The sequence below is a fragment of the Manacus candei genome, unplaced genomic scaffold (assembly GCF_025592945.1).
Source record: "Manacus candei isolate 608988 ecotype Guabito, Panama unplaced genomic scaffold, ASM2559294v1 h1tg000159l, whole genome shotgun sequence".
NCBI classification, from domain to species: domain Eukaryota; kingdom Metazoa; phylum Chordata; class Aves; order Passeriformes; family Pipridae; genus Manacus; species Manacus candei.
The window spans coordinates 4,492,519-4,505,704 of NW_026138207.1; the positions used below are offsets into that span (position 1 = coordinate 4,492,519).

General features: G+C 36.3%; 1 protein-coding gene across 4 annotated transcripts in view; it reads right to left on the reverse strand.

The window, feature by feature from the left end:
• Positions 1-561: 561 nt before the first annotated feature.
• Positions 562-13,186, reverse strand: part of GCC2 (GRIP and coiled-coil domain containing 2) — a 30,171-nt gene continuing 17,546 nt past the window's right edge. Inside the window, exons 17-24 of one of the 4 annotated variants that reach the window (XM_051772726.1) lie at positions 12,465-12,586; positions 10,517-10,693; positions 8,844-9,061; positions 8,697-8,747; positions 7,306-7,500; positions 6,358-6,497; positions 5,352-5,553; positions 562-1,520 (exon numbers count right to left, since the gene is read on the reverse strand). In XM_051772726.1, coding sequence (XP_051628686.1) covers positions 1,297-1,520; positions 5,352-5,553; positions 6,358-6,497; positions 7,306-7,500; positions 8,697-8,747; positions 8,844-9,061; positions 10,517-10,693; positions 12,465-12,586 — 1,329 coding nt within the window. In that variant the 3' untranslated portion in view covers positions 562-1,296. The other 3 variants (XM_051772728.1, XM_051772727.1, XM_051772729.1) reach the window with 3 other exon arrangements.

Here is a 13,186-nt window from a genome sequence, read left to right on the forward strand (position 1 = left end):
GATAAACACACCAAACTCCCTTAAATCAAGCAAACAAACCAACCACCTCCTTCTTCATCCATAGAAGATCTAATCTTTGCACTAGGACAACTATGCAGATCAAGAAAAATTATCACAGGGAATTAGGGAAGAGGTCATTCAAAGTTGACTGCTATTAGAAGGGGGTGCTGATTTATTAGGTCTCTCGTACTTAAAATAAACATACTAAGTGCAATCCTTTTAACACAGACATTATTAGCTTCTGCATCCCTCCTCTCCTTCATGTCAGATATTGTCAGATTGCTGGTAACAATCTAGCAACACATTTGAAGTAATTGAAATGAGCCTTTTTTTAAAAAAAAAAATTATAAAAAAACCCCACCCATAACAAAACAATTTCTTTTCCATTCATCCAGATGACTCCATTGCTCTTATCATCTTCTAAAGTAAAAGCTGTGGATACTATACTAGATCCATAAAATATCTTTAATACATTGGTAATCATCCCCTTGTTTTCTACCTTGCACCTGTAACATTTTCTCAGGTAAGAATAGGCATTCAGGTAAAAAGAAAGGCACTCTGTTGAGTAAAGATGAATTTTATTGAAGTGATGGCCACATGAAAAGACCATCAAAAACATTATTTCCAACCAAAACACTTATCTATCCAGACTACCAGTTCTGAAATTACTACAACAAATATATTTTAACCTCTTCATACATTTGGTTTCTCAGCTTGTGGGTGGTGACTGCTATTCACAAGGCTCCTAAGGGACATATTTTTACAGTACCAGTAATAATGGAAGTAGCAGGTAGTTGAGGAAGTATTGGTGCACTGGGTGAAGCCAAGGCATAAGTCAAATGAAGCATAGGTGGTTCAAAGCCACTTAGTACAAACTAAGGAGAGTTTTTAAGCGTTCCTCCACAATTTCATGATATATCATCTGCTATCAAAGCAAAGGGATGGAGGGAGATAGCCAAGGGAAAATGTAAATTTAGAAAATTATCTAACCCTGTATTCTCAGTTGTACTTTGGGGAGGGAGGGTCACGAAAGAAAAAAGCAACTCTACTTTTCCGTGTATCATTTCTACCATGGTTCCCTTTGGCCATCCTGAACCCCAACTACAACTGGCCACATCTACACAACAGCCTGACAAGCTCTGGTCTTCCTGTCTTTCAGCTGGAGCACTTTTGCTTGCACAGATGAGTCTCTCTCTTGGGTAAAGGGAACATGAAGGGTATACAACCTGTTTCTAAGTCAGCATTAGGTAGTTAAAAATTCAGCCGCAGTGCACACGTAGGTCTGGGAATTCTGAATTACTCCCATTTTTGGTTTTTAATTAATAAATATACTCTGCATAGTGACAGCAGAATCTTTATTATTATTATTATTATTATTATTATTATTATTATTATTATTATTATGCCCTCCTTAGGCTTGGGCTGAAGGCAGGCTGATAGAAGATAAAAATTGGTCCTAAGCTTATAAACTCTTTGGGCAAGGGTGACATTTTCTAGGAAACATTCTAACAAACACGGCACTGTAAAGAAAACAAAAAGAACCAGAAAGCAAAGTTAGCACAGTGCTCTTCCAAAAGATGAGCACCACAGAATATCAAGAAGCAGCAGTACTAGTTACTTCAAACTGCTTTTTGAAAGCAAATCACAGCTACAATGCTGTACATTACAAATGCAAATATATGACATATAAAAAGTTTTCTATGCAAAATAATCCTGCTTCCAGTTCACATTCTTCTATGCCATTTACTGCAAATGTCTATTAAACTCTGATTTATTTGCTTACCACAAAAGTAAGTCCTGGCAATCTCAGCAACAGAACACAGTTTAGTAACTGTTATTAAAATACTTTTACATTAATTAGAATTTCAATCTTCCATTGTAAAAAAAAAAAGTAATGCAAGTTGTTCACTACATTCATAAGTACAGTACTCAAGTTTTACTAAAAACAGTGAGCATGCAACTCAGACTTGAAAGAAGTCAATAAGCAACCGGTATTTAATACAACCAGTGATATATGTTACTTGCATACATTTATTCACAGCTTACAACGTTAAATAATTTACAGTTCTGAAATATGTGCATTTTAAGAGGAACTTGTCACAGCTCTTCAGCAATAGCAGAGACTAAATCAGATCAGCTGCAAATGGAGTGTGAACTAAGTAAGAAAAAGCTGTACTCTTCTACTTATGTGCTTCCATTGTTGAAATCACAGCAGGAGAATGACTTGCACTTATTTTTATACATACTTCAAATCTCTCCCGTCACTGTGTTTTGGCATTCCTTTGAGTGACATTAACCAAACCCAGCTATGAACAGCGTTAGAACTCAACATCTGAGATCTGGTGCAAATTGTGAATGCTAAAGATGGTAAATCCTTCCGAAGGCCAATGCAAGAAAGACTAAATGTAACCTCATGTTTGATACTTACAGACATCTAAAAGACTCATCCCTCACACTACTACTTACCATCAGTTCTGTGATCTGAAAGTCCACAGAGAATGTTTTCCCCGGTAGCACAAACCACAAGGGTTCCAGTTAAAACATATATTGGAGGGGAAGTAAAAAAAAAAAAAATGCCTAAGATGGAAAGGAATTAAAATACCTAAATAAAGCCCATTAGCTTTGTTGATTGTGTACTGAAATATATACAAGAAACAAAAAATTAAACCAAAAGTACACTAACTGAACAGTTTATTCTCAATGTGTTGACTTTCTGCTGTTCATATGTCCAGATTAATCTCAGCCCTAAATAAGGCAATATTAAAGGAACAAGCATCATTTCCTCAGAGCCTCAACCAAGAGAGGTAGGAAAGGAAGAATGCTATTTAGTATTGGTATGTGTACTGCAGAATGATTCTCTGCAAAATAGCACAGAGAGCATGAAAATATGAGTGAAAAGTATGGAAAGACTCTAGTTGAAACATAAACAGGATATAAACATATATGTATGCATTTTAATAACTTACAAATAAATTAAGATGGTGAAAGGTAGTATGGACTGTAAAGGGGAGAAGAGAATTGAAAGTAAAAAAAGGTGCTGTGTTGATAAAAGAAGTAGAGATGGTAAAGATTTATTTTTCTCAGAAAAAACCATAACATTCTGTTGAGTAATCCAGAACAGAGATTATCTCATCTGTGCAAAAGATCTGTGTGAATAACATGTGCACACACAGATAAGTGAGAGAAAGGTGTAATACCTTCAGTCATCAGACCATTTAAAAAAATGCACCTATTGAGAAAAGCTCCATCCTGTTCTCTTAGAAGTTAATGCTAGAAGTCTGACCTATGGACTCAGATTCTTTCTTTAGTGTCTTCAAATAGTCAGTATGGGTAGTCTTTTCATCTAAGTATGGACATCGCTATAGTAATGGAACATTTCTTCCTAGTCTTTTCCACAAACTTCCGACTTCAGGTTAAAAAGCCATAGCTTAAGCCCTTTCTCCAAAAGCTTCAGCTCACTTAAGACCTCTGATCTTGGAGTATATCCTAAGACCTCCATAAATGTCATTAATCTCTACTACAGTACCATGCCCAGATGAGCCAAGCATTGTATTTCATAGAGATTTATGCACCCGCTACATTTTGTGAACCATCGCCTTGATATTTCAATCTAGCTTTTGCAAAAAAAAATAATTTAACAAAGACTAAAACTTTAGTTCAGAAAATGCCCTTTCTGTTTCTTAATTATCTTATATTTTGTAACCATCACCAGTGAGGAAATAATTTCAAATTTCTAAAACATGCAGAGTATAACACTAACCATATAGATTAGCTAACTGACAACAATACGTGAAAGCAACTGTAAACCCTTTAAAATGCTTTAAATCTAAAGTCTAGTTATTCCAGTTCATATATTAGATCAAGTTTTTGAATTTATATCAAAAGAGCCATTACAGTTTTGTTAAATTCTGTTGCCAGGCAATTTGCAATTAATTTGTCATTTCTCATAGTTCTTATCATCACCTTTAACATTTACAAGAAAAATAGTTCACTGTTGCCAGAGCATAATGTAGAACCATCTTTCAGGGCTACTGCAGGCTTCTTTCTTAGAAGAGCCTAGAAAACTGAAAGTTACACACAAAAATAAAACCCTTTAGTTCAACGCTACAACACCAACAGATTTTCTACAATAAGATTTCTCTTTTTTGCAGTTGTGGAATGTGTTTAAAGATTCAGTGTTTCCACTGTTTTATCGAAGTCCTGACCAGCTGTGGAGGTACGAAGCCCACCCAGAGGGCCGTGAGGTACTCTCTTCCTCACCTGAAGGAGGAAGAAAAACATTTCAGTTTATTATGTTAGACATTGCAACATTGCATTATTTGGTTACATGACCTTGCCCCCCCTCCCCACCTCAATCCTTTTTCAAATGCTGTCCTCAAACTTGTTGAGGAGGGAACTCGCTCTTGGGCTGCCACAGATATGTTCATAGATTTTATCACCAAGTCCACTTTGGGTACTTAAGGATGTTTGAAAAAAGGCCATATCACCTTTCTCCACAAAAATTCAATCAGTCTTCATTAGAGGGCCAGAACAACATCAAAACATCTAATTTTTCCAAATGCACAGCCTATCACGGAATGCATGAAACGCTTCTCTTTTTAATGTGATTTTGTTCATAACTTGTAAGTGCTTAAAGTAATATAGACACATGGTGCTTACTCTTTATATTAATTTTTAAATAAAGTATAGGTCTGTTGTTAATGATGTACAGGAAGCTACAGTTATTGCTTTTGAGAAGTGACAAACAATACTTTAAAGAGCGTTTTAAGGGGAGTATTTGAAGCAGAGCCAGAACATTATTATACACATAGCTCCTGGGTTTATTTCTTGCGAATGCTTAACTCTTTTTATTTCCTTCCCTAGTTCCTTAATTTCTTGAACAAAAAACATATTTTCTTTAAGTTATTTTTACAGTTAATATATAGAAACTAATATTAGATCTGCAGTACTGCCTTGAGAGGACCACTTTAGTTACCTGTTTGGAACATCTGCCAAGAAAGTATTTCAATTATATTAACCTCTATTTTGACAAAAATTTTTTTAACTCTACTCAAAACATGAACACAATAAATTTATAGAACATACTATATATTCTTCCTAAAATGTGCATATTTCAGAAGAAATTATATTTCACCTTAATTTTATTTATATTTTAGGGTATTTGTTCTGTTTCCTGAACACTGAATAGTAACTTCCCAACAAAGCAAAATGGTTTTATGACTAGCTTGCTAGCATACCGTTGCTAAGTTTTGTTTTCCCTCAAAGGTCTACACAACAGAAAGCATAGAACTCCAGTTGCCTTTATATCCACTTCTCCTTTTTTTTGTGACAATATTTTGAACACCACATACCTTGGGCAATTGCAACCAGCTTCCCCTTCTCTTCAGGGCTGAGCTGCAACATGGTGTCTATTACTGGGAGCAGCCGCTCTTTCTCGCTTCCTGATTTTAGAAATATGAACTGCAGTAGAACATTCTTCAAGTATTCTAAATTAGCCACAGACTTTTCTCTCTCTTGATTTCTTTCCAGTCTTCTTATTTCATTCTTAAGAAGCTGCAGATGAGGGGAAAAATATGCAATATTGTTTGCTTCATACAACGAGCAACTGAACAAAGGTCTTTTGAAGACCTAATAAATTAATTGCACATATTGCTTCAAAAAGAATGTGTGCATACAATGTATTCAGAACAAGAATCCAGTGAAAATTGAACATGTGATAATATTGTACAGAAATAACTTATTATTGATCAAAAATAACCTTTTTTGATAAAATTTGTGCAGTAGCTATAACAATTTCAGCGATAAAGAGTAGTAAGAGTGGAACAGTTAAATATATCAAGAGAACTGATGCTATCATTCATTAGGAAACATTTTAGAAAAGAAAGCCTCAGGGAGGTGCAATCAAATCAAACCAAACTCATACAATAGTACACATATCTTCTTTTAACATAAGACAGCTAAAAGGAAGAGAAACCAGACAATGCTTCCCTTGGGGTTTACTGCTTTTCCCTAAGTGAAAACGGTAGAGACCCTTTACTAAACATTAAACTTACAAACTCTTGAGGTTTTTTTGTAGAAAGTTTTACTCCACACTCCTCTCCCCCTCCCCCCACCCCGCCTTTCCACCCAAGTAGAAACTGTGGTGGAAAAAAAACCCCATCCAAACCAAAAAACTGAAGTCAGCTCTGGAAGCACTAATTAGACCTGTGCAATAAAAGCTCCTCCAGAATTAAATTTTGCATCACCAAAATTTTACAGACTGGGATTTTCTGAAACATATTGGGTGTTAAACATTTGGTCTAAGAAACAGACCGTGGAAATTAGAGCTGTCCTCACATGTCTTGCATGTCTGCTAACCTTTATTTGTTCCATTAGGATTGCATTGGTTGCTTCTGATTCACGAAGTAATTCATTTAAGTGATCAGCACTCTTCGCTGTTGTGTTTAGTTTCTGAATCAGTTCATCCTTGGTCAGTTCTGCTTGCCACTGAGATGGTTCTGCAATTAATTGGAAAAGAAAACTAAGAGAAGGAAAAAGCACTTGCATCTACCTCATACTAACTTAACGTCAGGACTTGATTAATGTAGTTCCTTATAAACAGAATTCATGCAAAGTCAGACTGCAGACTTAACAGGCATCAATACTGCTGCTGCATGCTTATTTTCTAATCTATTTTTGTTTATATATTAGAAGGGGACTGGCAAAACAGTTCTAGAATACATCAAGATATATAGTTTTAATTATCTGTTGTTTCCTACCCCTAGACAGAGATTTTCAACAGTTATCTACAAAGTGTTCAGTAGATTTTTTAATCATGATTAAATGCTACCATGTATTTTTCTGGCTTTGGGGGTATTTTTAGAACATTGTTCTTCATGATGGCTTTCATTTTCCTAGAAAGAAACCTATGAATAAATTCCTGCTCTAATTAGCCTCATTGAGAAGAACAGAAATTTTATCCTTTCATTAATCAGCTTAAATCAGCACTTAATTGTCCCTAGTATAGACTCATTCAGAATACAAAAATTCTGCCAACTATTCACTTGCTTGCTCATCCAGTCTTTTCCCTTTAGAAACTCAGAAATATGACATTTTTAAATTACTAAAACCAGTAGTAATGTTTTATTTTACAGTAGCAAGTTTAGTCCTTATTCAAGAATAAAACTCCTACAGAAATTCAGGACAGTGTAAACTCAGTGACACCTAAGGAGACTTGTGTCTTGCACCTAAAAGCATGAAAATATGAGGGAAGAAACTTCTGCAACTTATGTAGGCAAGTGCTTCTAAAAGCCACGTTCTACCTACCAGGTTTTGCTTCTGATGAGTTCAGAAGTTGTTCCAAGGATTGTATATAGGTGCTGGCTGAAGAGACAGACTCTGTGTCTGTTGTTTCCATACCTTCTCCCTCTTCCCTAGCTACAGTGTGCACATCGAGAACAGGAAGGTCAGTGTTTCGCCGTTCTCTCAAGTTCTTCGTTCCTGGATTTGAAACAGCTGGACCTGAAAGATACTTCCTGATGTTTGTCATCAGCATGAAATCAGGAGGGCTGTTTCACAGATGTGACTGTCTCAGACTGAGGACAGTACACAAACTAGTCTTCAAAATGCAGGTGAAGAAAAAAGAGAAAGCCAGATACATAACATTTATAATAGAAAAATACAGCCTTTCACCTCCAAATGATCATTACAATCAAAGCCTGTTTCTAAACCTAAAATTTATTGGCAATTTTTATTTCAGTGACTATGAAATCTTCATGCAACTCTCCCTGAAGATAGGTTGTAGCTATGATCAGAGTGACAAATATTTTTAAGGCGTAACAGAATCAGCTTTTATTTCAACCAGTCCTGTGGGAGGCATAAAGTCTTCTGTTTTAATACTGTGTGCAGGACCCTTCTGCTTCAGTAATAGACTAACTTCTTAAACTGTTACTGCTGCTTGGCAAATGTCCAACTACATCCTGGTTAGTAACTTTACAGATACAAAAATAACACTTGAGCCTGAAGACAGTAAAATCTTAAATTAGAAGAGGGATCAAATGGCAAGTATACCAGTAACAAACATTCTTGAAACAGCTTTCAATACACTTTTCTTTAGCTTCACCTCTCGTACTTGAGGCGGATGTCTGGTATAGTCCAAAACCTGAGACAACCTAAGTAATTTCCCTTCATCTGTCTGACAATGCAGACACTGCAGAATAGATAACAGGGATGCAGACTGGAAGGCACCTACAATGATCATCTAGTCCAACCGCCTGACCACTTTAGGGCTGACCAAAAGGTATCAAGAGCATTGTTCAAATGCCTCTTAGACATTGACAGGCTTGGGGCATCAACCACCTTGCTAGGAAGGCTGTTTTAGGGTTTGACCACTCTCTTAGTAAGGAGATACTTCCTAACGTCCAGTCTGAATCTCCCCCAGGCAGATCTGAACCATTCCCACACATCCTATCAGTGGGTACCAGTGAGAAGAGCTCAGCATTTGCCTCTTCGCTTCCCCTCCTCGGGAATCTCTAAGACAGTGATGAGGTTGCCCCTCCCTCCTTTTCTCCAGACTAGACAAACCCAGAGTTCTTTACCACTCTTCACAAGACAGTCTTTCCATCTCTTTCAGCAGCTTTGCTGCCCTCCCGTGGATGTATTCAAGGACCTTAAGATTCTGAAGGGACAGTAAGTAATAACAAAGACACGTTCCTTACTTGGTATCTGTGGACTGATACAGCACGCTGCAGTGTCTCCAGAAAAGGTTTCTGGTAATTTACAGAATCACACAGTGTAAGCAGGTTTTAGATTCAGACTCAGGTGCACAAATTTGTAACTAACTCAAGAAACCCTGGTACTGTTACCTCTAGTACTTGGTTCACTCTTGAGTTGGAAGAGCTGAGCTTCTACTCTGGAGAGTTGCTGCTGAAGTGTCTCTACTGTTTTCCTGTGCTCTTCTTGCAGGTTCCTGACTTGATCTCTGAAACTGTTCCGAAGAGCTTCATTCTGGGCTGTCAGCTGACTCAACATCTGGGCGTGCTCTGTTTTCATGACCATGTTCTCAGACTGTATTGTGCAGAGTCTGAAAACAGCATACACACAAACAGTAAGAAACACACAGCAAAACTCTGTAATTTTTAATTTCAAAATTTTTAGAGTTTGAAGCAGCTTTCAATTTTTATGTGTATGATTATCTTAGAATGACCACGCAAGTTTTTTCCATTTAAATTCCTCTTTCTACAGGGAAAATCTAAGACTGAAGACATTATGCTGATTACCTATCATTTGGATGCACTGTGCTATATAAACTCTCGATTTCTATTTTAGAACACAAAATTCAGACACCTTTGCGGAAAAAAAAAATAAGTATTAGAGACATGGTGCTGTAAACCTTCTTAAATTCTAGAATTGCAACATGACTGTGTTTATAGTGTCATACAGGGCATGTCACTTACCTTCTACTTCACTTCTTATAACATTTATTTACGAAATACTTATGCAGAGCTTCTGAAATCCCAGGTTTCTAAGAAGCTAAGTTTAATTTTTTAAGCCTCAACTTTCAGTGCAGAAGAGGGCAGAAAAGTGTAGCTGTTAGCAAGAAAAATGTCAGTAACTCGCCAATTGTTGGGTTTTTTTTCTGGTTTGGAGGTACTCCAGAAGCACAACAAAATTGTCACAAGCAATTAAACAAGTGCATGTATGGAAAGACTAAGCACAGGACTTGCCCTTGTAAGCCTAAAGACTTAAATAGAGCCAGCATGTCAAAGAGCAGTCTCTCTAGGTATAAAGGGAACCTATGGTAAAGTGGGTTGTTTCCAGAAAAATGCAGGACGTAATTTGGTTGATTATAGTGAGCCATCATCTGGCTACCAGGAACAGATAAAACTGTACAAAGATGGTGACAAGAAGTCAACAGTTCCTAATACCAAGCTGTAATTTTTAATGAATATTTCATGTAAACTTCTTTGTACCCTCTACAGACAAGGGAAAGACCCTTTGTGAGGAGCTCAAGTACTAGGTACTCATGTGATGTCATACAGATTAAACAGATTCCTTTCGTTTTGAAAGAAACAGCAAATTAAGACTGTGGCAAGCACAGACTTAAAATCTAATACTTTCTGCAAGAAAGGCAGTTGGTGAACACAGGACTGGGTATTTTGTCAGTGAAATTGTTTGCTCTGCCTATTTTTTTAATAGGAAACATCCCTGTAATTTAGTTGAGCAGTACAACACAAATGTAGTGCTGAGCACTGGACTTTAAAATAGTCAATGTGCTTAAAAAAATGTTAATTTTTAAATCTGATAGTTAAGAGGTAGAAAGCTTGCAGAAGTCTCAAATTCCCTGCTACTATTTCATTTTCATTATTGAAACTTCTGATGGCTCATGAAAAATAGCAAACAATCCTTTTGAAAATTCCTTTAACTTTCTCAATAATATGCCCTTTCTTGGAGAAATACAGTTACACACCACTACATGTCCAGTTCTTAAAGTTCACACAAAATAAAATATCTGTGTCTATTCATCAGCAGAACATACTTTTCACGGAGTTCTGCTTCTTTTGCAACAGTCTCTTGCAGCATCTTATTATGTCTTTCCAGCAGGGTGTCGTGTTCAGACTGCAGTGCCTGGAGTTCAGATGCATTCATCTGTGAGTTATGCTGAGCATCTTGCAGCTTAACTTTAAGTTCATCTATCACCATTTCCAACTGTTCTCTGCACGTGGAAAAAAAAGAAATACACGACATACATTTTAAAATAATTACAGAATAATTAAGAACCTATACTATAGAAACAACATAATAGATAGCTGATCCCAATTGCTTATTTATTAATTAAATCAATACAGCACCATGACCAAAATATCTTAGAATGTGACTATGGAAGAAGCAATTAGCAAAGTTCTGATCCTGTCTCAATATAGGAACAAATAGGTTTACCACATCCCATCTGAACCGCTGGGAATGCAACTATTGGGGTAGAAAGAGTGACTGATATCACTTTCTACTTCAAGCTGATTTGGGGGGACAAGACAGAAGGACAATAATATGTGGGATTCAGCTGGGAGAAAAGATTTCTTCTTAGAAGTGGTAGAGGCTTTTTTTTTGTTTGTTTAGTAAATGCACATCAGTTCAATGAGACCAAATACAGGGGACAAATGGTTGGAGTATATTTTGAGCAAAGTACTAGGAAGCAAGATCAAATTTATAAAAACAGATAAACTCAGTTGGTCAGAAACAAATCAAAATTAGATACACAAGGAAGAAAGAGTCTTAAGTGACATACATTCTCTTTTTATGCTTTCTGTATTTATATATGCAGACATCTGCATTATCTTATAAATTGTATATCTCATTAATCTTAGAGTTGATACTTATAAATAATTTCTTTGGAACCATTTCTCATCTGTTTATTGCTTGACCAATTTGTTTCCAAGGTGACTCTCTCTCACAAAAAAATAACAATATTAAAACTTATTAAAATTCTTCAGAAAGGAGACACACAGAAATGCAACTGTTGCAGTTTACTTGCTTCAAAGACAGGAAGTTTTTTTTAAAAACCCCAAACCAACTGCAAAACCAAAGTCCTCTAACAAAGCACAAGTCGCCCTCTGGTGGATTTTTGGCTGCAATTGTAGGTACTGTTTGAAGATGGTCAGAAACGAATTTTGACATCTCACAAAGAAACGCCCAGTCTGTCACCAAGGGCAGCCATCAATGACTTAGTAACTTACAGAAATTGATCGAATTTTACAGTCAATTGAGACACTTTCCAAAATTAATTTGAATTTACCTGTCTTATTACTATAATTAAAAGGATTTTCAGAGACCTTTTGGAAGTGTAACTTTTTCCTCCAAGTCTTTCCTCATGCAGCAGCTGATTCGACAACAGTATTTCATAAATCTGCTAGAACTGATGACTGAATTGGCAGCCAGAACTTTACCTACACTAAACCATTCATTCCTGAAAAAGTTCAAAGTGAACTCAGCTGAACTGTACCAACCTGCTCTTTCCTTCTTAGTTGCAAATGGCACTTGGCTACAATACTTCATGACTGAGAAAATGACATGTCAAGTCTCCACAGAATATGCTGGCTAATTTCTGCTCATGAGATTCCTATGAAACTTCCTAACACCTTACTTCCCCTCTGGCTGTAATGACAGGTTACACAAAAGTAATGGTTAAAAAGATAAATCCAGGCATTAGAAACTAACAGAGTACCACCATGGTAGAAATGGATGATATTTCTTCTGTTCAGCTTGGCAGAGCCACAGTTAGATTAAAAAAAAAAAAACAAACCAACCAAACAAAAAAAATTCAAACCAAAGTAACTGGGGAAGCACACTGCCACCCTTCTGATATTTTCCATATTGAAGCAAAGAGCTAATCAGTGGAATTCCCTTGTAGGTCAGAAATTAGCAAAGGCAAGCTCAATAACTTTGAGTGTCCGTATTTTTCTGTAGGCATATAGAAATTTTAGTTTTACCTCTCTTGTTTGGCTCCTTCAGACTCTGTCCGAGCAGCAGATTTATTCTTTTGCTGTTTTAGAACATTATGAACACGGACTTTGTAGCTCTCAAATTCTGACGTAACAGACGCTTGTTCAGCCTATCACATAGAAAACAAACTCTTAACCAGTTATGCTTTTGAGTATTGCTCCCTTATTTCTGTAAAATGAAATGCATTTCACATGGGGAAAAAAAATTAAAACCACGTGCTGCATTTTCTTCTTTTAAATGGATAATTAAAACGGTGACTACCATAACAGATCATGTTTCTTTAGACTTTGAGTCTCACAAAATGTGAAACTTGAGACACTAATTTTCAACATACTAGTATTAAAGAAAAGAAAGAATACCTGGACATTCAAAAACTGCATTCAACTGAGAGATTCAAAGGAAGGGTTCTATCAACAGCTTTAAATGAAGGCAAATGTGAAGGAAAAAAAGGGCAGATAATTCCGTTTCCCTCTTATACTGCTGAGGTGACAAAAATCTAATATGCTTTAAAGTTTTGCATAATTCTGAGGAGTTAAATCAGTCTTGCAGTGGTATTACAAAGCACAAGATATAATATTTTAGTTGATTGTAAAGGTGTTTGGTCTGTCTTGTCTTCTAAATTCAGCTGATACATGAGTTTCAGAAAATTGTGTCACAACATAGTAGCTTTATTCTTGACTGTACACTATACAGCAAGAATTATTCCCAT